The sequence below is a fragment of the Pangasianodon hypophthalmus genome, chromosome 2 (genome assembly GCF_027358585.1).
Source record: "Pangasianodon hypophthalmus isolate fPanHyp1 chromosome 2, fPanHyp1.pri, whole genome shotgun sequence".
Classification (NCBI taxonomy): domain Eukaryota; kingdom Metazoa; phylum Chordata; class Actinopteri; order Siluriformes; family Pangasiidae; genus Pangasianodon; species Pangasianodon hypophthalmus.
In genome coordinates, this window is record NC_069711.1 from 19868772 (window position 1) to 19896193 (window position 27422).

Sequence of the window (27422 nt, forward strand, 5' to 3'; positions counted from 1 at the left end):
TTTGTAGGCTACTTATAAATTTATTAAAACAAAAAATTTTACAAAGAACAATAATGTTGTTTCAACAGAAAATGTATACAAGCTGAAAAGCTGAGATTTGTTTGTAAAGCAAATGGTTAATGAATTTACCAGCGATGTGAACTCTCTTCACCTGTCGATTCTTTCTTCACCTGTCCTATGAGTCACAGAACATGGTTCTGTCTATGAGTCAGTTCATAAACAGAACCATGTGTTTACACTCAAAACGCTGATTAGGAGTTATGATAAAGGGTCACAGTGGCCTGCTGTATCATTTGTTTTTATTATCATCCTGGTCACATCAAACCATGACTTTAATGTCAAATATTTTAATTACAAAACATGATCCTCAGTGAGGCTGCTCTTATTAGTGGCGTCAGCGTTCTCAGTGTCTGTTCATAAATAAATTTTTCCAGAGCCTACCATTAGGTACAGTTTTACAGTATATACAAATATTACTCACCCACAGACTGCTTCTCTTAACTTTCACATCTGCTTTAAGGCTGCAAGCATAGACCATGAGGAATGACTCATTTCTGAGTTAATTATATTTACGAGATCAGTTATTTAAGTGACATACGTGGGAACGACTGAAGAGTGCATGTGTTAGATGTTGCATGGTGACAAACATCACCTGTGCATCACTTTTGTGCTCCACTACGTTCCACAACAGTTTCAAATATAAATACGGCATCGATTCAGCGGTCTTAACTTGCAGGCATAAATACTGCTCGGATAAATATGCACAGAACTCATCAAAAGTGTACTGCAGTGATTAAATGAACGACTGAATGATGAGAATATCCATAAATTAAACAAGATGAATGAAACACTGAGCATTTCAAGGCTTGAGTCCTTTATCTCACCGCAGGCTCTGCCTTTGAGTCCCTCGCATAAAAAACAGTGGATTAGCGACAGGATTAAGGCTTGACAGACATCCAGACTGAGGCGACAAGTCCAACCTTACACCTAAAGGGGTAGATTTTCTTGACAGGGACAAGAAGAAAATGCCAAAGGCTAAACAGAATGACGGCTTCTGTTGAAATCTTGAGTGTCTCCCATGGATGTGATCAGCAACACTGAATGTCAGTACTGTCCCAGGAAACCGTTCACACAGAGAGAGAGAGAGAGAGAGAGAGAGAGAGAGAGAAATGGGATGAAAGGAAAGAAAGACTATGCCTCTGCACAGTTGTGCTGACTTGTGTTAGTCATGGCAGTCTCACTGCATACAGCCGGAGTGCAGCCTCAGAGCAACAGCGACTCTATGAGCTCTCCAGAGCATCCAGAACCTTCATGATCTGCTGCTTGATGGCTTTAGTGGCATCACCAGCATTAGGGATCAAATACCTGCAGATCAGAGAGCACAGAATGTGTCAAGAATGAATAAGTAATTCTAAATAATGTGTATGTGAGTGTGCACTTTTTAGTAGGTAATGTAGGTCTTGAATAAAAAGGGAAATGCATGGGTCATCATAGAGCATTTTTAGACTGCTCCATCAACACATCTGACAAAAATGCAGTCAAAACATCCAAATCCACACAATGACAGTGTCCCAGCACACTACAGACCTTCTGCTATCTGACCTGGGCATCTCTCTCTCTCTCAGTTGTTCTTATCCAAATATCTCTCTTGGTGGAGGGTCTGTGACTCGGGTGCAACTCAACGCTTTTGCTCTTAATGTAGCATAACGTGATGCATTCTGCTCGGACAAACAACATAAAATCTACCAACTACAATATCTACTACTATCTACTACTATAAAACTTCATTTTTCATTAAAAATATAAAACATGCTGTTTTATATAACCATAAAACATCATCATTGTTCACGAGACAGCTCATTTTTAATTTTCATACAGATGTGCAACAAGCAAGAGTAAAAAGCAGAGCGAGGTAAAATTCCAGTTTGACCATTCCTTAATAATTAGCAAAATAATTTTTTTTTAACTGACCATAGACACCACAGTCCTGCTTTGTTGCTTTCTACTGGCTCACAAGACGGACGAGTTTTCACCCAGAAGCAAATGGGTGCCGTCCTGTGTCCTTTCCCCTTCAGTGAATTAGCTTTTCCCTCAGATTAAATTTATTTGCGTTTGGTTTTCAGGTGCCTCCTATATCATCATAGCAAGAGCAAAATCATAAATGCTACAGCTAAATCATAGATATTGGCACCTCTGCAGCAGTCACAGGGAGCTTATAAGGCAGAAAGGCACTTTACTGTTAGCTTGGCACTCATACAACACTGAAAAGTCCACAGCCATGCTATAGACTGCAGCTAAAGCTTCAGCTCAAGAAACAATACAGTGCTGAACTGCAGCAATATAACAGGACCAAAACACACACCAGACTACACCAATAGAGGGTGCTGAAGCCCTGTTTTTTTTAAGCACTTCTTCAGAGCATGGATAGCTCTGGATTTGGATTATTCATCATATCATGCTGTTCCATACTGTATGAAAAGAGTCATCAGAGGCAATTAAAACACCTGATGTGTTAATGACACTTGAACAAAAAAAGTGGCCTGTATATTGCTTTTCTACTTCAGAACAATTTTTTTATTTTGAAATGAATATTTAACATGACCCTGTTTGTGCAAATTACCGTTCTACAGCCATAATTTCCACTCCAGCAGAGTTGTTGTTGCCAAACTTGAAAGTGATTAGCTCGGGATGTTTCTTTTTCGAGGTGATCTTCACCACAGAGCTTAACGCCTGTCTGGACTGGATGTAGGCGAATCCTTTACGTGAGGCGATCTCCCTCAGACAGTACATGTGTGTCGCTGTGATTAGCAGGTGGCTGCGGAAGATCAAACAATAAAGCTTACAACCAGTATGGTTACTGAGTGCCACATATACAGACACATGTAAAATTATTGGCACCCTTGCTGGGGGAGACTTGGTAGGTCGGTAACCTCACTGAATTACAGTAGAGCCCAAAACCAACAACCATGCTTTTGTTTCATCATTTATTAAAAGGAGTATACACTTCTGTTATTACACTTCTCAAATATTATATCTGTGTTTATTAATGAAAGAGAAAAAGGCTGTGCTTATTGACTGAAAGCAGTAGTGAGGACATCACTGACTCAATATCTGGCAGCACTTTATCAATTCACTAAATCAATGACAATACTGCACTTTAAAATGACATTTCTTCCTTGTTATCTGAATTCTTTCTGTTTATGAGACAACAGAGATGTGCAAGTGGAATTGTGTCATATAATATTGATTCATTCATTCATCTTCAGTAAGTGATTTGTCATGGTGAGGATGGTGGATCCGGAGCTGGGAACACTGATCATGAGGTGGGAATACACTCTGGATGCAACTCCAGTACATCACAGGGCACCATTCACATACACATTCAAACCTAGAATCAATTTAAAATCACCAATTCACCTACTGGCCTGTTTTTGGGAGGTGGAGGATACTGGAAAATGTGGACCACATGGGAGAGGAAAAAGGGAGAACACAGACAGTAACTCAAGCTCAGGACCGAACTAGGGAGGCAGCAAGACTAACCTGTGCGCCACCCAGCAGTGGACTCAGGAAGATACCACACTCACAGTGGTGAGCATATAGAGCTCAAGTCTCACCTGGGGAACATGTGTCCAGTCTCTTTCACCTCATTACACGGGAAGTGGTGCTTCACATCTGGTTTGTTAATCCATGTCTGTATGTTCACTATCTCTTTGCGGTCATCATCTGATATTGAAGAGCTGTCAATCTCATCTGAAAAGAGGACGACGATGAAGATGGCAGGAGTATCATGACACACTGTCTAATATCTTAACATATGTTTTCTTCTACATCTCCTTTCAACGTGCTCACCCGTGTCGTATTCCTCCTCATCGCCGATGCTGAAGACAGGCTTCACGCCCCTGTAGGGTTTACCCACTCTGTCACTGCTGCTCACATGCCTGTGGTGAAAACCGAACTCTGAATGAGAGATTCAGACCAAACGCACACACCCTGGAGCTACAAATAAAATGCACACTATCATAAAATTCAGCAGCTGTGCACACTTCCAAATGGCGGCAGTACAAAATCATATCTAGGATTGTAAAAGATAACTTATGTTAGTTGGAAGAGGCGGGTTAAAAAAGAAGCAACGATATCTGAGATGATAACCAAAGCGTGCAGGAGACAGACACGACAAAACAGGTCTGCTTTAACAGATCAGGGTTAAAGATGTTCACTTGGCTCCAAGAGGGTTAAAACACCTGAGCACCAACAGCTCTGGTCATCATCCGGTCAGTAACACTGTCAGCAACGAAGGATGCCTGAAAACACTGTGAATGGGACACACTGTATGAGCCTTTTGCATTAAACACACACAGAGGGACACAAGATGTGTGTTAGTATTAGCACAGCCACAGTGACTGACATGATACTTCAGCTTACGTCCTGTTAAACAGAAATGTGTGCAAGCTTTACGTCACTCAGTCGAGGTTTTTCACAGCATCGAATCTGACTGTTAAGTAAAATTTTTCAGTTTACATCAACCCAAATGTTTGATCTTTAGCTTCTTTAGTTTTGCACTTCAGCTAACATGTAATCTACAGCATCTCTCCCTTAGTCATGTTGCATGGATTAAGACACAGTATTATTGCTTACTGTAATCTATGAATAATCTGTGAATATGAACAACAGTTGAGCTGAGCACTGTAAAACTATGAGGGCATCCATCTTGGACAACCAAATCACTTCTTTCATTAACACAAACTGGTATTATCTAAAAGGAATTTGATGAGAATGTATAATTGTTTAATTTAAAAATGAGTTTACAGAGCTTAACGATGTTAGCACAGACCTTAAATTAGATGATATTATAACTCAGCCATCTATTTATGGGAGAGATTTTGAGTGAGAAAAGACCACCATTACCTGTAAGCTATATTGTCCTCATAGCTCCAGTGCAAAACTAAAGTGCCATCAAAACAGTAAAGTAGCAATGAACACCAAACATAGCTTGGTTGATGGAGTACATTTGTGTGGCAGACTGGGAAAAGCCACTGGATGTTGCTGAGCCTGAATTCTAGAAAGCAGCCAAATAAAAAGATGAAAAATCTGGTTCTGGCATAAAATTTTACTCTAAGAAAATTCTTCACCAAAACAGGTTGTTTTTTTGTTTACTACTGAACCTTGTCTTGGATATCTTCCCGCAAAGATCAGGTTGGGTCAGGAGACGGTTTAGCAAGCATGGTGGTAAAAACAGTCAGTCTACCTAAAGCATAGACATCTCTAAAGCATAAAGATGTCTAAAACAGATATCAGCTGTCAAATGGGAAGGGTTTGCCCAGGTCGCCACACATTTGGGGAATGTGGAAAATTGTGCAAATGTGGTTTTTCAGCAAAGTATTCCTTTAACAATTCTACATGAAAACAAGGGAAATCTCCACATAAGAGAAGAGGAAAATGTAAAAAAAAAAAACCTTGGGAAGAACCCCCTCCAGGTAGATGTGCAAGACAAACAACAGGAGATCAACTGTAAATGTAATTAATCAGCACTACACAGTCTAGGAGGAATAAAGTCCATGACCATAAGACAGACCTGGAGCATAAACTTGAAAATGACTGTACTGCTAGAGAAGAACTCTAAACTTTAATGCATGAACATGAGTGTTAGTCTGCTACAGTGCATGCGCAAGTAAGCAGTGCTTGAACGTTGCCCTTTGCTCTTCAGCAGTGAGTGAAACAGGGCAGTGCCACCCTGCATGGGCATTGGGGCGCTCATGCTGGCAGACAGACAGGAACAGGCTCTTACCGATCAGGTATCCCCTTCTCTGGCCAGGGAAGAGTGAAAGATAGTCTAGTGTGGAATAACAGAGGCATGGGTAAAGAAGCAAATTAACACACATATTGCAGCAAATTATTAACCAAAGTATTAACCACACAAAGGTTATTATTGTTTCATGCAGGGACATTATTTGAAATCAGTTTATAACACTGTTGGATTACTAGAAAGCAACAATTACATAAAGGACTACAAATGATTCCATAAAAGGAAAATTGATTAAGACTTTAAACAGGAAAAAAAGAAAAGGTAAGAAAACATGGCATTGGGAGTTAACAAACCCCTGAATGTGTGTGTGTGTGTGTGTGTGTGCGTGTTTTAAAAAAAAAAAAACATATAACTTGTATGCCCACCAATTAGTTCAAATATTCACCAGATTGCTTGGCTAGTCTTTGCTCATTCTTCTTGACATTTGTATCATATATTGTCTTGTTCAAGTCTCTAGAGCAGGGGTCTTCAATCTTATCCACAAATGGCCAGTGTGGCTGCAGGTTTTCATTCAAGCCAATTAAGAGATACACTTGAAAGGTGATTGGGGACCAAGAAATGATACATTTTCTACCCAGACACCATGGGGATTACAAATCTTTGCAGTAAACTATATAGATCTACTTATGTACACTATATGATAAAAAGTATGTGGACACCTGACCATCATACGCATATGTGCTCGTTGAACACCATTATATTGTTGTTATAATGACCTTCACTCTTCTGGGAAGGCTTTTCACTAGATGTTGGAGCGTGGCTGTGGGGATTTGTGCTCATTCAGCCACAAGAGCATTAGTGAGGTCAGGCACTGATGTGGGGTGAGGAGGCCTGGGGTGCAGTCGGTGTTCCAGTTCATTCCAAAGGTGTTCAGTGGGGTTGAGGTCAGGACTCTGTGCTGCCACTTGAGTTCTTCCACTCCAATCTTGGCAAACCATGTCTTTATGGATCTCGCTTTGTGCACATGGGCATTGTCATGCTGGAACATGTTTGGACCTCTTAGTTCCAGTAAAGGGAAATTGTAATGATCCAGCATATAAAAACATTCTACATAATTGTGTTTCCTTTGTGGAAGCAAGTTGGGGGAGAACCACATATGGGTGTGATGGTCAGGTGTCCACATACTTTGGTTCAACAATTAACTGGTTCAACAATTAACTAACCAGATAGCTATTGGGATAGCAAGTGGAGATGGGAATCTTTCCAAAATGCATATTCTTGTACAAATGCATAGATCTCTGCATTTTAATGGGTCCAGTGGTGTATACAGATTTAGTAGATGCTTGTAAATGAAAACATATTAAACAACTGATTATTAATGACAAACATGATATATGAGGTTAATAGTTCAGAATGACATGTTCAGGGCTACTTTAAGACACTGAGATGTGTGAAGTTTCTCACCTGTCCACTGGAGCTGAGGTGTTTTCAATAAAGCTGATCACTTTCTCTTTCACATTAACTGACTTGGATTTAAGGGCAAAGGTCATTTTGTTGACAAGGGATTTGACGCCTTTGCCATCCCCTGTGATATTCAGCTCCCCCTGTTTGAAAGACAGATTGCATTTAATCAGTAAATAGACTGCAACAATCAGTGCCAAGGAAAAAGCAAAGAATCTGCCATAATTGTAAGATCCACAAGATGGCAGTAAAGCACTTATTTAGTGATGTTCGCCTTCTCCCAGTAGATGATTGATGGAAAGATTTTAGGGCATTTATGGTCATTAAATTACTCAAGCAGAAGACACAACAGCCCGCACATTGTACCCATCAGAACAAACCTGAAAATGCACAACTCTGCAGTGAAACAGATCTCTCTCTCTCTCTCTCTCTCTCTCTCACACACACACACACCAAACTCACGTCTGCTGAGCTGAGGCTGCTGTGGGATCCTGAAGTGCTGACTATCCAATGGACATACACATTGTCTGGCCCTTCTACGTTAATGTCTGCCAGGTGCTGCTGCAGTGCTGAACACACACAAAAACACAGCAGAAAGCCCTCATCAGTCCTCAGCCATGCTGAAAAACCTGTATTTACACACTGCAACTAAAAAGCCTGAGTGATAGTGAGAGCCTAGGAGAGGATCACAAACTTCAAAGTCATAGGATTTCTTTCTGCTAATATCAGTGACAGGTGTTTGAACACAAATGTAATAGTTGTGATGACACACTGCATCTACTTACCCATAAATCCACCTTTAGCGATGCTGACATACTCCTTGTTTTTCTACCAAAGAAAAAAAAAGAAACAAAAGCAATTCATTTTTCTTTGATTCCTTTTTGATTTTCTTTTTTTTTTAACGCAGCACATGAGCACAACACTGAACAATATCATTATAATCATTAACACTGGTAAAATGCAGCATGAAAGGCACAAAAAGGAGTGCGACTGTAGGACAGCTTCTAGTTCTGCAATACAGAGATCATCAGGATATAAATTTTGTAATCACTGCCAAATTTCTATGGTGGAAGAGCAATGCAACAAATTGGGACATGCTGGTATAAGAAAATAATCAGCTTAAGCAGCTACCAGTAACTGTGCTTTGTGTCAAAACAGCATTTTTTTTCTATTTTAGATCTGACTCAAACCTGAAGAAACACTTCTGTGACTGACCTGCAGGAAGTGAGCAAGAACCATGTTCATGTACATGTCTTCTTCCTCACGCCCACTGCCCATGAAGCACAGATGTTCACCGCTGGCCACTGAGCCCGACTCCAGAGACTGCTTTTGTGTCTCCAGCAGAGACTTCACAGACAGAGCAAACTCGGACGGATTGTGCAACATCTGAGGAAGGCAGGAAGACGATGAGAGGTGTATCTCCGGCAAAGTATAAAGCCTTACGTTTTTATACTTTATATATGTGTTGAGGGATTTTATGAGAAGAAGAAGAAGAAGAAAAAGAAGAGGAAAAAGAAAAAGAAGAAGAAGGATGAGGAGGAAGAGGAGGAGGATGTCAGAAAAGAAGAGGAGGATAAGGAGGATGATGGGAAAAGGAATAATAAGAAGAAGGAGGAAGAGGAAAAAGAGACAGTAGGGGAGATGAAGAGTAGAAAAAGGAGGAGGAAGAGAAAAGGAAGAAGAAGAAGGAGAAGGAGAAGGAGAAGGAGGAGAGCAGAAAAGAAAAGAAGAAGGAGGAGGAGAAGGAGAAAGAGAAAAGGAGGGAAGAGGAGGAGGAGACAGCAGGAAAGAAGAAAAGAAGAAGGCAAAGAAGAAAGAAGAAGAAGAAGGCAAAGAATATGATAAACAACGAAAAGGTGAAGCTGAAGAAGAAGGAAGAGGAGGAGAAAAATGAGAAGGAAGAATAAAAGAAGAAGAAGAAAAAAGAAGAAAAAGTAAGGAAGTGTGTCGCAGGAAGAAATAGGAGGACGAGAACAAGAAACACTACAAAGAAGAATCTACAACAGCAACAAGCATATTACCAGATCAGAGTCCAGGTGAAAGGCGGTGGACAAGTGGCCAGCGTTGTACTGCTCTGCTGGTCGACAGTCCACTACAAAGAAGCGCACTCCCTCCTGAAAGTGCACACACATACACACACACACTTCATCTTACTCTGCGACTGACGAGTAAAGAGATTTGAGGTTTACTGCAGCAACATGTCTCACATATACTGGAATGCAGCTGTTGGAGAGAGCTTTTTATAATGGATAGAGCTGACTGCCAGAAGTTGAACTACTCACAGACTGGAGCTGATTGGCCTGCAGGATCTCAGGTACAGAGACAGGGAGACATAGAGCCTGACTCAGGTCCATGTCCTCCTCCTTCAGAGCCACCAGACTGCTGCCAAACAGGTTCTGGTTCTCCTACACACATACAGATTAATGTACATGTAATGTCCTTTATTTTGCTGTGTCTTGTGCCTATTTAGCTTCTTATGTCATTTTGCAGTGTCCGGGTTTTTTACTCTGCACCATAAAAATATTATAATAATAAATTGCATATTACATTTGGTTAAATTGCACATTACACATTATCTGAGTTGACTTGTCTTCTCACTTACACACTTTGTAGTTTAATCTATACATTCACAGCAACACAATATTGTAAACTATACAGCACACTAATTGTTCATTGAAATAGTCATATACATAATAAAATGGAGGGACTCTGCAAAAAAATGGCTGTAATTCCTAAACAGTTAATGCAATATTTTTGAATTTATATATATAAATTCTGCTACTGTGCTGAACTCACCTTTCGGAGAGAGAGGGGCGTCTTGCTTTGGTAATACTGTGCAAGTGAAAACAGATCTTCAATGTCCTCAGCCTCCAACAAGGTAGGTGACTGTTCCAGCATTTCTAAACATACAGACAGACATGCAGTGAGACACAACTGCACTGGACATGTTCACAATTAGGTATGCTCTTATAATCAGTTTTCATATTATAACAGCAGAAATGTTTATGAACATGATATTGTGATTAAAAAAAGTGTTCTATGATAGCACAGAAATTATTTATTTCTACTTCCTTTCATTCTAGACCACCAGGTAGTTCCCTTCAAAATGTTCTGAAGTTTACTTGTGGCTACTATCTTTGCCAATGATTGACTGTGTTGCTAAACAAAATATGTGCTCTATTTGAGCTGGCGTGTAGCAGCATGGACCATATGGATGCATAGTACTAATTTCATATCCTTTAAAAGTCTGTTTAGAACTTGTCTGAACTCTTCTATATTTCATGGCAAGATGTTTGTTCTGCCAAACCCTGATGGAGTTGGGCAATGGACATGATCAATTCCCTAACTCTTTGGTACCTGAACATGTGTGATGAGCACTTACAGAGCCTTACCCTAATCGCAGCATGCAATGCCATTAGTGACGGGCAAGCCATGACTCTCAGGCTATGAAAATACTGCTGGCTAGTCATCACACTGCACTGCAAGGACACAGCAGAGGAGTGAAGCAGGCAGAGCCAGCTGGAAAGAAGGTGGCAAGATCCTACAGCACATTGCCGCAGTAGGTACAGAGAAGGGCAGAAGAGGAGGAGCGAGTGCCTTTACCACGTTAGAATGCAAACTGGATGTGCTAGGAGCTGGCACCAGCCAAATGCAAGTACTGTTGCAACAGCACAATTAAGTACAGAGCCTGAGGGAGCTTAATAAAGCTGCCTCACACACCAGGACAAGACCTGATGTGCCATCTCATTTTCTGTGTTCAAGGCCCATTTCAGCGTGGAGTGCTGGTAGCTCATCATAGGAGCAGACTGAAGATTGGATTGTAATGCAGGAGCACAGCAACGTCACAGCAATGTATATGCAATAGACTGGTGTTAAGGCTGCCTTGGTGAAATTAAAGCTGGGTCCACCACTCAAAATGGCTGGACAAGTGCTTAAGCTATTTCTCAGTACGTTTATCTAAGCGAGTAACTGGACTATTCCACAATGTAGCAGTTTCATTTATGAGCTCACAGGCATGTTTATAAGCTCTCAGGCGACTTACACAGATGCAGAAAACCTAGGCTTGAAATTAATGCCCCCAGTAAAGAGACTGCTTGCTGTATTAGTAGTACAGGCTGATGAAGCCTTGCACGTAAAGCCATGCTGCACACAGCTCACATATAAATGAGCTGACATGCTTGTTTATAAACTGTGTGATACTCTTGCAAGTATACACTCTCTTGCCAAGAGAGGTACCTCTGTTCCTGACCCTTAAGGAAGTAATACCCGCAATAAATATACAACAGGCTCAGTGATCCTGCAGACAGCAAGCCATGCTACGGAAGTCATAACATCGTGAATTACTGGGTTCTGTTTACACATACGAGGAGACAAGCTTATTTGACTCAAATGCCACTGCCAGGCATGGTAAAAACATCCTGCATTATATTCTATTGTACATTGTATTGAACCAGTTATTGGTTCATATCTATACCGATTCAAAATTTTTTTCCAGATTCAAGAGTCCCATTCATAAAATTGCTTAAAGTGGAACAGAATAATTATCCTCAAGGTCAAATGGTGTCAAATGTTATCCAATAAGAGTCAGTATAGCTACAGTATGGCTGCAAGTCAAGCAGGATCCACATTTCATTGTACTTGTTTAAACCTAATCTCTTTATATTGCACTCGTAGTGTATGTGTGATTATCACAGACAAGAATTTCAATACATTACCATGTACTGAGAAATGAACAAAAACCAGTGTTATAATGGACGTCTGTGATTTATGCAAAACACATTTTTGTAGAATGCTTTTATGAATTCTTTAGTACAAGCCATTTGTAATATAAGCACTAAATATCTAGAATGTCATCCTTTAAGGGCTGGGAGAGCTACCTGCCTTCAGAGCTACTTTTTACAGGAAGAATTTATGGATAGATTTTAATAACCTAACACAGCTGTGTGGGTCCCATGGCACATGGACACAACAAGACCTTCAGGAAAACATAAATAACTGAATGAACCTTTTTCAGTATTGCTCTGGTACTGGAAAGTATAAATATACATAACAGCAGCTTTAGTAAGACTTTTTCTCATGTCTGTCTCATCCTATGATCTTTACCATTAGAGTGTAACAGTTGTAGTTTTGATATGCTTTATGCAGTCACCTATTTAATTGTTTATTGATGGAAATTCAACAACTTCCCCTGGAGTTCCTTTATGAATGTGTTTCCAGTAAACAGTCAAGGGATTTCAGTCCACAGTGCAAGGCAACGTGTCAAAGCTTTTGTTAGAAGTCACCACCAACATGCAACAGATAATATTCCTGATAACTTCAGTTGGTCTTGGTATTTAAGATAGATAAGTTGTGCCAGGTGTGGCTCCTGCTTAGTGGTAATGAACTCTTCAGCATTGAGACGAGAATATGGGACAACAAATTGTCCAAAAAGTATACAAGACATGCAAAGATACACATAGATCAAACATTAAAGTATGGTCATAATATTATTATACTATGAATATTATTAGACCATCAACTCACTTATGAGCTCCTCTTTACTGTCTCCTTCTTGGGAAAGAATCATGTCTCTAGATAAGAAAGGAAACAAAAAAAAACATTTATTTAACAGCACATCATTATACTGAATCATTATACTGAATTCAAATAACTGCAAAATAATAAAAATTGCATAGTGAGGAGACACGTACTTGGCATTGACAAGAATGATTAGCATAAGGAAGAAGATGAGGAAGGGGTCGGCCTGCTGGAAGTAGATGTGCCACAAGGCCTGAGTGACCTCAGGAAGACAGTGGCTAGAGAACAGACTGCCCAACTGTAGAGACACAGAGACAACATGGCACTTAAGCTTAGGGGTCAATATGCTACTCACACTACAGTGCAAAATTAAGTGCTATTTGGTGCTTTTATGCCACATATATTTTTTTATAGCAAAGGTGTAAATCAGTCTAATCCATAATGGCCACTGTGATTGAAGTTAATATACTGACCCAGTTCATGGCATAGCAGTCTGGTGTGATCTTTTTGGTGTCGAGGAATGAGCAGAGTTCAGGCTCGTGGTACTGCAGCAGCAGTCTGTACAGGTGGAACGGGCGCCCCTTTGCTACACAGTCCCTACAGACAGAGACTTGCACTAGGTTAAGGAAGCGGAAACGGAGCATAACCATCATCATAGACATACATGAACACTATTTCATCTTTTGGACAAAGTTAAGAAGATTTGCATGCCAGATTTTTGCAACTGGTAGAGACAGGGTTCCATGGGTTTAACCTGAAATTCTAGCACCACACATACCTGGGAATGTACTTATTCATGATGGCGTAGAAGCAGTTGTAGAGGTCGCTGCGGGCTAACTGGAGGCCCAGAAGAGGTTTGAGCAGGTTGGGCCAGCAGAGTTCAGCTGTGAACGTCACATTTCTTGACTTACAATAGAAAGTGATCACTGCCTCCACATCTCCCACTAGGTCCCGCCCCTCCTCTGCAGGAAGGCCCAGCTGATCTAAACACACACATCAGGGGTCACAGGTCAAGAACTCAGGCATGGAAATTCTTTGAGACACCAAACAAACAGACACAATGATCCTTTTCTGCCTTTTGTGTGTGTGTGTGTTTCAATGTCATTTTGGGCCTGTACTTGAAGCCTGGGACTTGCTATTTTTGGAATTGTTTTTCTGGGTCAACTAACTGATGCAGTCAGTTGCAGTGCTACGTGGATTGAGGCTTTACACACCCACTTCACTTTCATACTTCTTATTACCATTCTGGTGTGATGTTACTTACAAGGTTCTTACCTCCAAATAACTGAAGAAAGAAATTTACAGTGTAGAAAATGTTAAAATAACATAAATACATTTTAGGATTATGCGCAAGTACATGTCTGCAATTCCACAATCTGTTATAAAAATGACTCACAGTTACAAATTTGTAGGAATTCACACAAATATTCACAAATGAAAAATGATTTTAAGATTACACATGCAGTGTCATTATATAAGGTCACGTATAAATAATTTTAGAATGTTTTTTTTATTTACTTTTTAATCTTGCCTAGGTGTCCTTCCTGGAAAGATGATGTTGGGTAAGGAGCCACTTTAACATATCCAGTGGTAAATACAGTCAGTCTGCCTAATGATGTGTAATAACTGAATTCCTTTCACACTGAACGTCAGGCGTTGATGGATGTTGCTGGATAGCTACATACCATCGAAAAATGTGAGTGCGCACTATTCGGCATTACGTTCTTCATATGGAACGGAAACAAACAACTCACTGAAATGCTATTTGTACTCTGGAAGCATGGCACAAGTTTCTAGACAAATTTAAATCAATAACAAATGCACAGATATCCTGGTGAGGAAATATGTGTCACGTATGTGTCAATCAGGAGCAGTGATTATTCATTAAACAACCAGAACAGTAAAACCATAGGTGCATGATATAAAGATGAAGTGATAGCGGTTATTCACCAATGAGCTGCTGGCTTCGGTTGTGTATGAGCGTCTGCTCTGGTAAATCCAAAGCCCCGTCCCATGAGGACAAACTGTCTCCTTTACCTGCTACATTTAGAGCAATCTGAAACACAGGGAAAGAGAATCATACAGCATTAGTCAGGAGGGCAAAGAGGGAGGACAGGATAAAGGGACAGGAGGAGAGAAAGAAAAACATGGATGAGGGCTTTGATACTGAGCTACGTTTGAAGGAGCCTCTATGGAGGAGACCAAAAAGCTGCTGATCACAGTATATCTCTGCTCTGCCCACAGAGGCCATCTCAAGTTTCATTAATGAGGGTGGAATCAATACGGCAGCTCTCAGTGTCCTTCAGGGAGCAGCTGGAGCTGCTGTTAAGATCTCTCACACTCAGAGTTAGCACACAGTGTTCACCTGCTCAGCCTCTCACTCGGCTGATATACACTATTCATACATTTTATTTCTTTTACACAAGCTGCCTGTGATATCTGGAACTAGCTACATTATTAGTTTTATGTAGCAGTTCATAAATGAGTTAAGTGCAGGACACACACAGACACACACAGACACACAGACACACACTTACCATCCAAAGCTTGGCTCTTTGAGGAGGCAGCAGGTTTTGGACCTGAATGATGCCATCTTTCTCAGCATCCTGATCCCCACCTACAGAGTCCAGAGCCTCGGCTAGGTCCTCGTCCCTGCATCACACACACCCACACACGCACGGACACGAGCGCACACACACACATACACACACACACACACAATCAGGAACAGTCCTACAAAAATTAATAATAAGTGCATTATAGCAAAAGTTTTAGTAAGGCAAGGTGACAGAACTAGTGGTATAATCTTAAAGTAATTTCTAAGATGATACAAGTCATCTCAATTTACAAATACTAGACAACTCAATAACCAGAATGAAGAAAACCTTCATACTAGCACCTCATAATAAGGCCTAAAATGATCATTTCTATTATTTAGCTCAGTTGTGAGATGATTATTTTAGGGACAATAGTATTTTATTGCACTTCATCATTAAAGAATTTTAAAATAGACAATCTTTTTTAAAAACAATTACAAACTTTGATAGGAAACTGACTTGTAAATTGTAAAACGTTAAATTTTTTACAGATCACTTTTACATTTTCCTTCTTTTTTAGTGTTATTTCAAACATTTAAAAAGGTATTATTTACATTTTTAAATAAATGATTAAATAGAACATCAAATTCAGATCTAAAATTAGAGAGCAAAACATGTCTTCATTATGTTCCTCTGACAACAACTCACATTAGAGAGAACAAGAACAGCACAAACTCTGGTAAAGAGCCATGGAGGAAACTCACAGACTCACTTAGCAATTCATCTCAGGCTCAGACGCTTCAGCCACAGATCATCTGACAGCCTGTATTTTGTACACTTTTCTAGCCACATGTTTCAGGATCTTAAAGACTGCAATCTGATCTCAGCTCTCCATCAATACACACGAAAAAACTTTTGAACGATGTGACACAATGAGCTTTTTGGAGCAAGTTATAGTCACTATTCACAAAATAGTTCACAGAATCCCATCTTTAAAAATAAGGAAGGAGTTATGTTTGAAGCACTTAGCTGTTCCAGGTCTGTTTTCAATTAGCAACAACAAATTTTGCTCACAAGTGTGCTGATAAGTGACAGGAAAAGGTCTGTGGTTAGTCATCTTCAGTCAGTCATGTCAAACTCTAGTGAATGCTAGAAATCTGACTTGTGAGACTACTTAGAAACAGACAATGGGAAAAAATGTAAATTTGTTATTGTACCACAGTGTACCAAAAGTGCTAAGAGTCACACACACCCAAGCCTTTAAGCAAGCTGATAGAACTGCGGACTACCTTGCTGTGTTGTTACAGATAAGAAGGAGAAAGCAGCAGCTCTGGATGGTATAGGTGCTCTTCAGCAGATAAAGTGACAGTGATTGAGGTCAGTGGTGTTAAATGGCACCTGAACAGCTTGAGATCAGAGACCTACTCAAGCTAAAAGGTCAAATGGAACTCATGCAATCCCTGCAGGAAGCAAAAGACTGAAGCAATGTGGATTCAACCAGTGCCCTCAATCAAAATGTATGACAAATCTGGGTTACTTAATCTGTACTGACCAAAAATGTCTGATGTGCAGATGCGAATGCAATTACTCATCAGAACAGCCTCAGGAAAATAGTCTAAAAATGGTTGAGACAAGAAATGACAGATGTGTGGGAGAGACCACGGCATCTCATAAAATCCAGCGGTTAAACACCAAATGCAGATCTGAGGAAAGTCAGACAGGATGAGCATGGGCTCTGACTTTCTGTAGGTGTATGCAAGAGCTGTGAATGTCTGCATGACAGAAGAACACAAGGTCTAGTGCTGAGCAGCAATAAGGGATCAGCTGGATTCAGTGGGCGATGCAGAGGCTGTATTTGGATCATGTTTCTCCACATGCAGGTGTGAAGTTAATAAATCTACACTACACTCCATTTAACCCGTGACAATCAGTATGGAACGAAAACACACATATTTGGCCACATCAGAATGATTGGTACTTGTTTCCAGCACTAAGTTCAGTCTAGAATCTGACAAAAGAAAAAGGCAAATTTTTTTATAATGGAACATCCAATAAACACAAAAATTGGTCAGGAAAGCAAAACAGAAAGCATAAGACAAAAACTCATTAGGATCTCAGGGAGAACAAGAACACACGCAAGCATGAAAGCAGTGGATTCACAGATAGATTTCATGGGTCACTAAAAATAGAGAGACAACATGGGTCAGCAATTAGTCTCAGCCTCAGACACTTCGCCCACAGGTCAAACAGCATCTAATATTTTTGTACACTATTCTGGCCACAAGATTCAGGATCGTGAAGGTTGCATTCATTTGTCATGAAAGCTCATGCCTTATAGCTGCTATTCTGGTAACAGCAACAATCGTCAAATGGCAATCAAATGTAGATTAGATATGATACAACAAGAAATTCACAGTCAACTGTATGATTCAGGTTGTTTTTTTGTCCCCAGTTCCTAAGCTCCTTTTTTTTTTTTTGTTGGTTCCTCTGAACTCTGGCTCTTATTAAATATGTTGTATGGTGTATGCTGTCCAGCCCTGTTTCCAGCACAGATAAAGCATGACAATAGCCAGCAGCTGGTTGAACTAGTTGAACGCAAGTTTGATTGGAGGTCAGGGTGGAAAGTCAGTCCTAAACCACATTTAGAGTAATTTGTTTAAAACTAGCTCAGTGACGTTTCATTAACTAGTAGGGAGTAAAGTGATTGTGACATATTTCACCAACACCAGACAATCAGAAACATGATGCAACAGTGTTTCCGTACATTAAGCAAGTACTGTCTCTCGATTTAGTCATTTAACTAAATCCAAGCACACTGTGCTTCGCAATAAACTGGTGACTCGAGTTGTAGGTCTCTTGTATTTGTACTTTAGGTACTTGTCTTGATTAGGCTCTCATGTGAACAATGGCATTTTAGAACCAAACCAAAGCATTTTCAAACATAATCCGAATATGCTGAATGCTCAATGCTCAATTTGAAGCTAGCCACAGAAAGTGTTTGCCACATTGCCTGACATACAAATAGCCTATTTCTAGTTTATCCTTTGATCGCTTACATTTATATGTGCCATTACAAACAGTATATTTCAGTTTGAACTTCAAAACTTAAAAGTGGCTGTTTATGTTCAAACTACGCTAAGACAGAGAATAGCTTCTACTGGTGCGACTGGCTGAAGGAGTTTAACTAGCTAAATTGTTATGTAAAAATAACTGATAGGTGATCTAAGCCCTATGGTCCTTCTTCAAGCCTGTACTTTGATGACATCATTGAGTACTGTGAGGGGGCAAGAAATTACAAGCATGCAGTTGGGACAGTCCCGAGACTTTGGCACTTCCTGGAATGTTTCTGCAGTGACGGGGTGATATTTAGAAATTAGTCTGTAGCCTGTCATATTATGTGACTCTGCTAATATCATTTTTTTTTTTTTTAACCGGAAACCTCAAAAAAAAAAAAAAAAACAGACAAACTGAGATGTCAGTAATACACAAATAACATAAATACTGAAAATTCTAGATAATCTATACTGGTTTGAAAAAAATCAGATGGAAAGGCTTTAAACAACAACACATAAAGCTGAATACATGCAGACAGTCTCTGGGTTGAAAATGATTTACCATCTGCCAGACAGCCGCTGGGCTAAACAAAACTCTCCGAACAAAGCGCTGCCTTCCCACATACCTTCTGGCTCTTTGTCACGCACAAACAAACAGAATCCCTCCTTCTGTTGTGAAAACAATGCCCATCACTCACAGTCCACATACTTGTTCCACCATCATAGTGTGGCTGAAAGATGGCAAAATAGATGCTGTCATAGGCTTCCGAAGGCACAGACACCAATCAGTGCTGATGGAGCAACAGTGGAAATTCAGCTTGTTTAGATTCAAAGCTATAGCACAACAGAACCATCCAAAAAAAGGATGTGGCAGCATCTGCATTTCCTCTCGTCTGAAGAGCATGGGTGTGAGTACACAGTGACTGCACAGTGATCTGGCCGAGCGTAGATACGCTGTGAATCTAGACAGCATGCACATGAACTACTACTGAATGTTTTTAAACAAGCTATGTTGTCATTTAAATCAAATGACAAATCCAAGAAAATCTGAAAACTCTCCACTTTCTGAAAAAATGTCTCTAGTCCTGTAGCTAGTCTCTGTTCCAGTGAGCTGCTTTCAGCTAAATAAATTTAACTTACATAAATAAACGCATATAAGCTGCCACAAGCTGCCACAATGGTTCATATTTAGAAAACTAGAATCGCTGAACTATGGCCAGTTTTTTCCCATGTGATGATTGTGATGATATGTTGATTGGCTCTGGTAAGTTTTCTGTTTTTGTTTGTTTGTTTTCCCCCAGGTACTTGGTTCGCTCCTGTGAAATACTATACTGAGTATTCTCTGGTCTGTCACATGATGACCGCTGATATAGACTGATGTTTGGGTCAAATTTTTTCCAATTTAGACCTGCAAGTTTCTCAGCCCCTCATCTAGTGTTACATGGCTTTAGCCCCAGAACTTTCACTTTTCACTATCTGGGATGGCAAAAAGTTCTTCTTGCTAAGATGGTACCCTCAAGAGTACATTTCTGCACCTTTACTGGTTATCTGTTAAGTGATTTAAAGTACATAATTGGACCTAAAGTACCACGGTTGTACTTACATTATATGGCCAAAGGTTTGTGGACACCCATATGTGGTTCTTCCCCAAACCGTTGCCACAAAGTTGGAAGCACACAATTGTATAGAACATCTTTGTATTCTGTAGCGTTACAATTTCCCTTCACTGGAACTAAGGGTCTCAAACATGTTCCAGCATGACAGTGCCCCTGTTCACAAAGCGAGCTCCATGAAGACATGGTTTGAGTGGTTGGAGTGGAAGAATTTGAATGGCACTGAACACCTCTGGGATGAACTGGAATCGTGATTGTGCAATAGGCCTCCTCTCCTCACAGCAGTGCCTGACCTCACTAATGCTCTTGTGGCTGAATGGGCACAAATCCCCACAGCCACACTCCAAGTGGAAAGCCTTATGAGAAGAGTGGAGATTATTATAACAGCAAAGGAGGACTAAATCTGGAATGGGATATTAAAAAAGCGCACGAGTTCTATGGCCAGGTGTCCACAAAATCCTATAAAGGATTGTGGTCAACTGCAGCTGAGCAGCTTAATCCCTTGACTCACGTCAAGTTAAATAGCCAGCTGGGCCTCAGTCAGTAAGTGTAGCCATGCAAATAGGTAAAATATAATCAAAGAGTTTCTTGAGGAAAGTAGAAATATGGGTCTGAAATGCAGTAAATTCTGACTATTTAATCCAGCAGAATAATGTGTATGAGCTCTGTTTAAGAAGCCTAATGGTGCACTCTGTACAGGTCACTCGAGTTCTTCCACTCCAATCTTGGAACACCATGTCTTTATGGATCTTGCCATGTGCACAGGGGTATTGTCATGCTGGAACAGGTTTGGGCTTCTTAGTTCCAGTGAACGGAAACTGTAACGCTACAGCATACAAAGACATCTCATACAACTGTGCACTTCCAACTTTGTGGCAACGGTTTGGAGAAGGCCCACAGGTGTGATGGTGTCCACAAACTTTGGCCCATATAGTGTATATAGTACATTATGTAGCATATGAATGCAGGTCTAAATAGTTCTGTTTTAAGACTTGTTTTAAAAATGTCAAATAATGTAATGTATTAAACACTTTGCAAATGTTGGTACTCTTCTTTAAAACATGGTAATAAGCATTATTTAAGGGCGTGATGTGAAGCAATGGGTCACTGGATAAAAGAGTAAACAGAATTTGGCCTCAGGTCCAATCTAACTGATGACACCTGTCATACAGTCTATCTGATCCCACTGGTGTCTATATCAGCATGGGAATTTCAGAAGATATCCTAACCCTACTTTCACACAACACAGCAAGCAACAACACGCTCCTGTCACTCCAGGCTTATGTCCTGTTTCCAATAAGAAATGGCCATAGAGCAGATCCCCACAGGCTACTGTACAATTTATATATATATATTATACTTTTGTTCAAAATCGGTTTTAATATTGCAGTAAAACCCAGGAGAGCAAAGAGTAACAGAAACTTGTTCACCCTTTTGTGAAATTGTGAGTTTGAACCCCTACAATTCCGTGGCCAGGAGTAAAGGTTTGCACCGAGACAAAACGAAGTAGCGCAATCAAGCAAGTTCTTACTTTATTATGAAGCTTGCAGGACATAAATCATGGGAGTGTACAGGGGGCAAAGAAAAATAAGTTGTGGGATTGGTCAGAATTCCTTCAGGATGAACAAAACAGTCCTGCACACACCTCTAGCTCTCTGGGAGGGAGGGATGACATTATTCTCTCTGCTGTCAATCATAACCAATCACCAGCATCCGTGAGATCATGTAAGAGAGCAGTTAGTCCTGTCACATAGCATGAGCAGCAATTTGAAAAGATTTAGTGGCTGGCTCCGTGTATCTCAATACATGGGGGGGGAGGTAAAAACCGGAATGCCGAAATCTTTTCAAGAAAATGCTAGGGACAGCAACAATGCAGGATATGCACTGGGCTATCTCACCAAAACACCACTCAGGCAGGTCTGAACTTGAATCGAATGAATCATATCACACATTTCACAGCCATTTCTGAAGAGGTGAGTATTTGTGGGTCTAACTCTAAAGAATGATTATACTATAAACCCAACAAACTTTAAAAATTATTTTAAATAAGGAGGCTGGTTTTTAAAAAGGCATCGTCTGTTATAAATGGCAGTATGATGAAGTGAGTTTCTGCTGAGGTGTGTACAAATCAGAACTATTAACCAGTCCCTGGAACGAGTCATTTCATCACACATTCCAGCACTGAAGAAAGATGTGTTCAAAAGCCTTCAATCCATCTTAATCAAAAAAATGATGAAAGAAGTTGAAATACTGTACAAGTGAAACAGAAACAGTCTGTTCTGTAGATTGTGGTCTGTCCTTTAGATTATATGGCTGTCATTTATCACATTTGTCACTTGGCAACATTCCAGCCATTCACAATAAGCAAAATGTGAAAGCACAATTCTTCACCTAACAGTGAAACGTCCAGCTTTAAAGAGACAGAACTAAGATGATAGATGAACATCTTTCTTTTCCATAAGCCTAATAACTATTACATACAAGACCAGTGGGCCATTGTGCTAAACTGTGCTAAACATCATTCCAGTGTGTGATGATGATATTGTCCTGTTCATTTTTGTTGAGAGAATATCTTCTTATATAACATCCAGCTACAATCAGATGATATGATTAGAAAATAATGATGATAATGCCAATGTTATGTATTCAGACAGTCTCTCTGAATCTTCCCGACTAGTGTCTGTGTACAACAGAGAACTCCTGGGTTTGTATTCAGCAGAACAGGAAAAGGAAACGATGAGTCTATGGGCTGAGGTGCAGAGATCAGCATTTCCTCCAGCTCAGCCAACAAAAACACCAATTCTTGAATCTCAGCTATGCACTGATCTAATACTTTTTATCATTAGAAAAAATAACACCAATTAAGCAGCATGCTCTTCATTTATGGCTGCGTGACTATCGCAGGTGTGGCTCCTGATTGAGTGAAATGAAAACCTGCAGCCACACCGGCCCTTTGCGGATAAGATCATCCTTCACACGCCGCGAATGCAGCAGGTGGTGGAATTCGAAAGCTTTCAGATTTAAACGTACACATTAAATTATAAACATTTTTTTGGCAAAGGTCAATAATTAGTAGGAGCTTTTTTTTTCTTTTTCTGGGTGTTGAACATACGTATCCTCGAGGCAACTACAAATAAAAACCTAATACCATGGACACAATATCTGCTTGTCCCAGGCACCAACTCATCTGTCCACCGCTGAATTTTGATATCCTCACAGTAACATAGCTATTCTCTCCATATTTCTGTAGCCAAGTTACGTAAAACATCATAGAGATGGTGATGTATTAGAGACGAGAAAGATCACATGCACAATCTATATCATGTCAGTCAACATTACACATGTTCGTGGAATAAAATAACTCACTGGACTGAATTAGAAAGTGCCACATCTGATCCCATCCTGACCTAGAGTTTCAGGCGAGCATCAGACCTTATACCAATACGCAACTATCATTATCACGCATGGCAGACTGATCACTTGGGTCAATTTTCAGTTTAAACAGACGTCCTCAGTACTAAAGGATTTATCGAGCATTATATATGAGCTTGGTTTGTGATCTTACCAAAAAAGCTGCATGACATGGAATCTTTTAGCCACAGAACCTACATGCTAAGCTAGCTGGCTACTTCCCCAATCAAAGTGTAGAAACATCTCAAAGATGATCCAGAGAAGCAGGATGCACCTCAGCTAAATTTCAAGTGTCAGAGCAAAGGGTCTGAATACTTATGTCAATGTGATATTTCAGGGGTTTTTTTTCTTTTTAATAAATTTGCAAAGTTATCACAAATCTTGTTTTTGCTTTGTCATTACGGGGTATAGAGTGAAGATTGATGTGAAAAGAAATTATTTAAAGCATCAAGAGGTCTGAATACTTTCTGAATGCACTGTAAGTTAAATGTTAGTGTTATAGTACATCTTGACAAATTAGGCTATGGTTAAAAATATGTGGGAATATGAAGACGTAAATCAAGATCTGACAGCATTAGATGTGACAGTTCTGTGACAGGTACATTACACTGACTGTCACTATATTAATATACCTGTCTTTAATTGTTCAGAGGTTCTGGGTAACATTATCAACATTATCAGTATAGTTGATAGTATCAGCCCTATAACAGTATAAATGATAAATCAGTACATTCATATATGTTAGTAAGGATGCATCGTTACCATTTCTTCAGACCGAAGATCGATGTATTTTGGTAGTCGTCAACACTGATACCAAAATGAGTAACCTACTGAGTATTACGTCAGCATGGGCATCATGAAACATGATGATTATTTAGTTCAGGGCTGTCCAGTCTTTTCCACAAAGAGCCAGTGTGGTGCAGGTTTTCATTCCAATCAAGCAGAAGCCACACCTGATTCCACCTGTTTAATCAGTTGACCTTGGCTTTCAATAGACTCAGGTGTGGCTTCTGCTTGGTTGGAATGAAAACCTGCACCACACTGGCTCTTCGCGGAAAAGACGGGATGCCCCTGCTTTAACTTTTTTTATATTAGTTGCTAGCAACGGACTCCTTGTGCTGAGTTTTATGTTTAAGATTTATGTTTATAGTGTTTAAACAGGGCATTGTTGACCCACAAGTCATTTGGAGTCATTGTGGTGAGTACGCATGTCTCAGTGCTCACTGAATTGAAGTGGTCCAATGCACAACTGTTTCTCTGCACACTCATACCTTTGTGTGTGCGCAATTCACAACACCTTGCGCTCATTTGTAATAACTATGCTCTCTGATACTGCTCTACATGCTCAGAAGTATCGTTCAGGCAGAGTGATGGAATCATTCTTACCTTTCACCATAACACTGTACAACAGCTCATCTCTCATCTCTGTGTGATACGTGAACACCTTACTGCACAACCATCTGTACATACTGTTTGTCATACATATGTGGTACATATTATTCACTGCCATTTTTGCACACCTGTTTTTATTGCTATTCTTTTAATTTTATTTATTATTATTTATTCAGTCTATGGGTGACGGGGCTTTTTCATCCTCTGCCCCTAAACTGTGGAATTCTCTCCCGGTTGATATTAGGGAGAGTCAGTCGTTAGGTATTTTTAAATCTCTTCTTAAAACATTTTACTTTAGGATAGGTTTTACTTGATTACTGGTTTTATTTCGTTATGCATATTCATTCATAATATGCATCATTTTTTTTGCTTTGTTGTTTTTGTTGTTTGTGTTGCTTACTTGTGTTTTGGTTCATTTTGTTGTGTTTTGTTTTGATGTAAACTTTTAAAGGTGCTATACAAATTAAAGTTATTATTATTATTATTATTATTATTATTTATTACTATTACTCTTTTTGATGTTGTACATATCTTGATTTATTATTCAGTGTGTGTGTGTGTTTTTTTTTTTTTCAGGATCAGCAGTCCTGCTTTTAATTTTACTGTTATTCTTTATGCTGCTCTAACATAATTTCCATGGCAGGATCAATAGAGTATATCTATCTATCTATCTATCTATCTGTCTATCTATCTATCTATCTGCTGAATAAATCACAGATGATATTAAACAGAGAATAAGTCCTGCACATCATTCCTTGTGCACACAGTTAATAGATCATGTTTCTGTAAAAGCAGCAGAGTAAAACACAGGCCTGTGATCAGGAGAGATAAAACAAAGACCTTTGACTGGTAGTATTTCTTACAGTTCGAACACATCCTGCCTCGATGACACATCGAGCATAATACACACACATCAGAGACGGACATATTCAGCATCTGTTTAGAAAAACACTCCTCTGTTTAGTGAAGCAAATCCCACATAATTACAGCCACTAACTGCACCTGCGTTGACGTTACCCTGAGACACATACAACTAAGTAAAATAGATTAAAACAACATTTCTCGACTACTTTAAACAGTACCAGACAGCACATTAGGTTTACAGCTATCTAAATTCGACAATAAATTCAGCTAATTTAGTTTTCTTGTGAGCTCTAGCACTAAAAGTGACGACTGTTAAAGACCAACGCGTCAAAATAATGCTGTTGAGTGTAAATTGTATGTGGAAGCCCTCTGAGTTCATGAAGCCTGCTAACAATACAATGGCTCTATCCCAAATGACTCGATACTCCCTATATAAGTGCACTACTCAAAACATAACACAGAGGCTGGCTTTTACACTTTATAGTGCACTACATGTTCGGTAGAGAGCCGTTCTGGATTCGAGCGCCAGCTCCTCGAAAAAGCCAGGCTAGCAGGTTAGCACCATACCGCTGCTTATTTTTCACACGTTCAGTCCAGCGTAATCTACTGACAGGTTTTAAGACAGATAAATTATCCCCATATATATTTTAACCGGTATAATTTCGCTTTGACATTTCTTTTTTGGATTAAAAATGATAAACCATCGCTCGCTTACCAGCTGCTTTGAAGTACTTCCTCTACAGCGTCCGCCATTGCTGTGGTGACGTCCACGTCACACCGAGCCGTAAAGTAGCACAGCGGTGTCGTAACGACCACAGCCGTGCACTGGAGTGTTTTCACACTTGTGGCTTGTCTTCTGTAAGCAATAACTACAAGCAAATAAATTACTGAAATGACGCAGTGAAAATATGTAATAATGGCAGTTTTCCCACATAAGTTACACAAATATCTCTATATATATTTATCTGGGAAATGTATCTTTAACCTTAAACTCCGACCTGTTATCTGGCTGTCATCTTAATTATGAATGAAGGGATACCATGAAGTAACTGCAGTGTACTTAAGTAATTAATGCACATGTGGTAAAGGTTAAACAAAGTAAGACACCGTTTCTAGAGAAACAGGATGTTTTGGCCCTTCATCAGCTGTGCAAGCAAAGTTGTAGGATGTTAAACCAGACCATATGATTCACTTTGCTTGTAAAGCTGATGAAGGACATTTGTCCAAAATGTCCTGTTTCTCTGGAAAGCTTAATCCGGAGCCTATCTCTGGGCATACATGCTAGATGTTAGTCCGTCCATCGCAGGGAACCATTCACACATGCACCGATCAGCCATAACATTAAAACCACTGACGGGTGAAGTGAACAACATTGTTTATCTTATTACAATGGCACCTGTCAAGAGGTGGGATATATTAGGCAGCAAGTGAACAGTCATTTCTCAAAGTTTCTGTGTCTGAAGCAGGAAAAATGGGCAAGCGTAAGGATCTGAGTGACTTTGACAAGGGCCAAGTCGTGATGGCTAGAAGACTGGGTCAGAGCATCTCCAAAACAGCAGGTCTTGTGGGGTGTTCCCGTACGCAGTGGTTAGTACCTACCAAAAGTGGTCCAAGGAAGGACAACAGGTGTACTAGCGACAGGGTCATGGGCACCCATGACTCAGTGATGCTTGTGGGGAGCGATTGCTAGCTCATCTGGTCTGATCCCACAGAAGAGCTACTGTAGCACAAATTGCTGAAAAAGTTAAAGCTGGTTATGATAGAAAGGTGGTAGAACACACAGTGCATCACAGATTGCTGCGTACGGGGCTGTGTAGCCACAGACCTGTCA

General features: G+C 39.9%; 1 protein-coding gene across 2 annotated transcripts; it reads right to left on the reverse strand.

Moving 5' to 3' along the window:
* Window positions 1-26446, reverse strand: tbc1d23 (TBC1 domain family, member 23). 2 transcript variants are annotated; one of them, XM_026918854.3, is made up of 19 exons: window positions 26307-26446; window positions 15259-15373; window positions 14672-14777; window positions 13500-13704; window positions 13195-13318; window positions 12895-13019; window positions 12728-12774; window positions 10001-10104; window positions 9487-9609; window positions 9226-9318; window positions 8420-8590; window positions 7990-8032; window positions 7667-7773; window positions 7208-7347; window positions 5786-5830; window positions 3850-3938; window positions 3615-3750; window positions 2621-2815; window positions 1-1365 (listed from the first exon to the last, which is right to left on the reverse strand). In XM_026918854.3, exons 1-19 carry the CDS (start codon window positions 26342-26344, stop codon window positions 1281-1283), a joined length of 2091 nt encoding a protein of 696 aa, XP_026774655.3. In that variant the 5' UTR covers window positions 26345-26446; the 3' UTR covers window positions 1-1280. The 2 variants fall into 2 exon arrangements, with proteins under 2 accessions (XP_026774655.3, XP_026774664.3); XM_026918863.3 differs by lacking the exon at window positions 5786-5830.
* Window positions 26447-27422: the final 976 nt, after the last annotated feature.

What these genes read in the sequence shown, in the direction of transcription:
- tbc1d23 (XM_026918854.3), bottom strand. Translation starts at nt 26,344, where the DNA reads ATGGCGGACGCTGTAGAGGAAGTACTTCAAAGCAGCTG. An exon ending in CCGAAGCCAGCAGCTCATTG is followed by an intron (nt 13,705 to 14,671) that starts GTGAATAACCGC and finishes GTGTGTGTTTAG; the next exon opens with ATCAGCTGGGCCTTCCTGCA. An exon ending in GAGAAGGGGATACCTGATCG is followed by an intron (nt 3,939 to 5,785) that starts GTAAGAGCCTGT and finishes TTTTCACCACAG; the next exon opens with GCATGTGAGCAGCAGTGACA.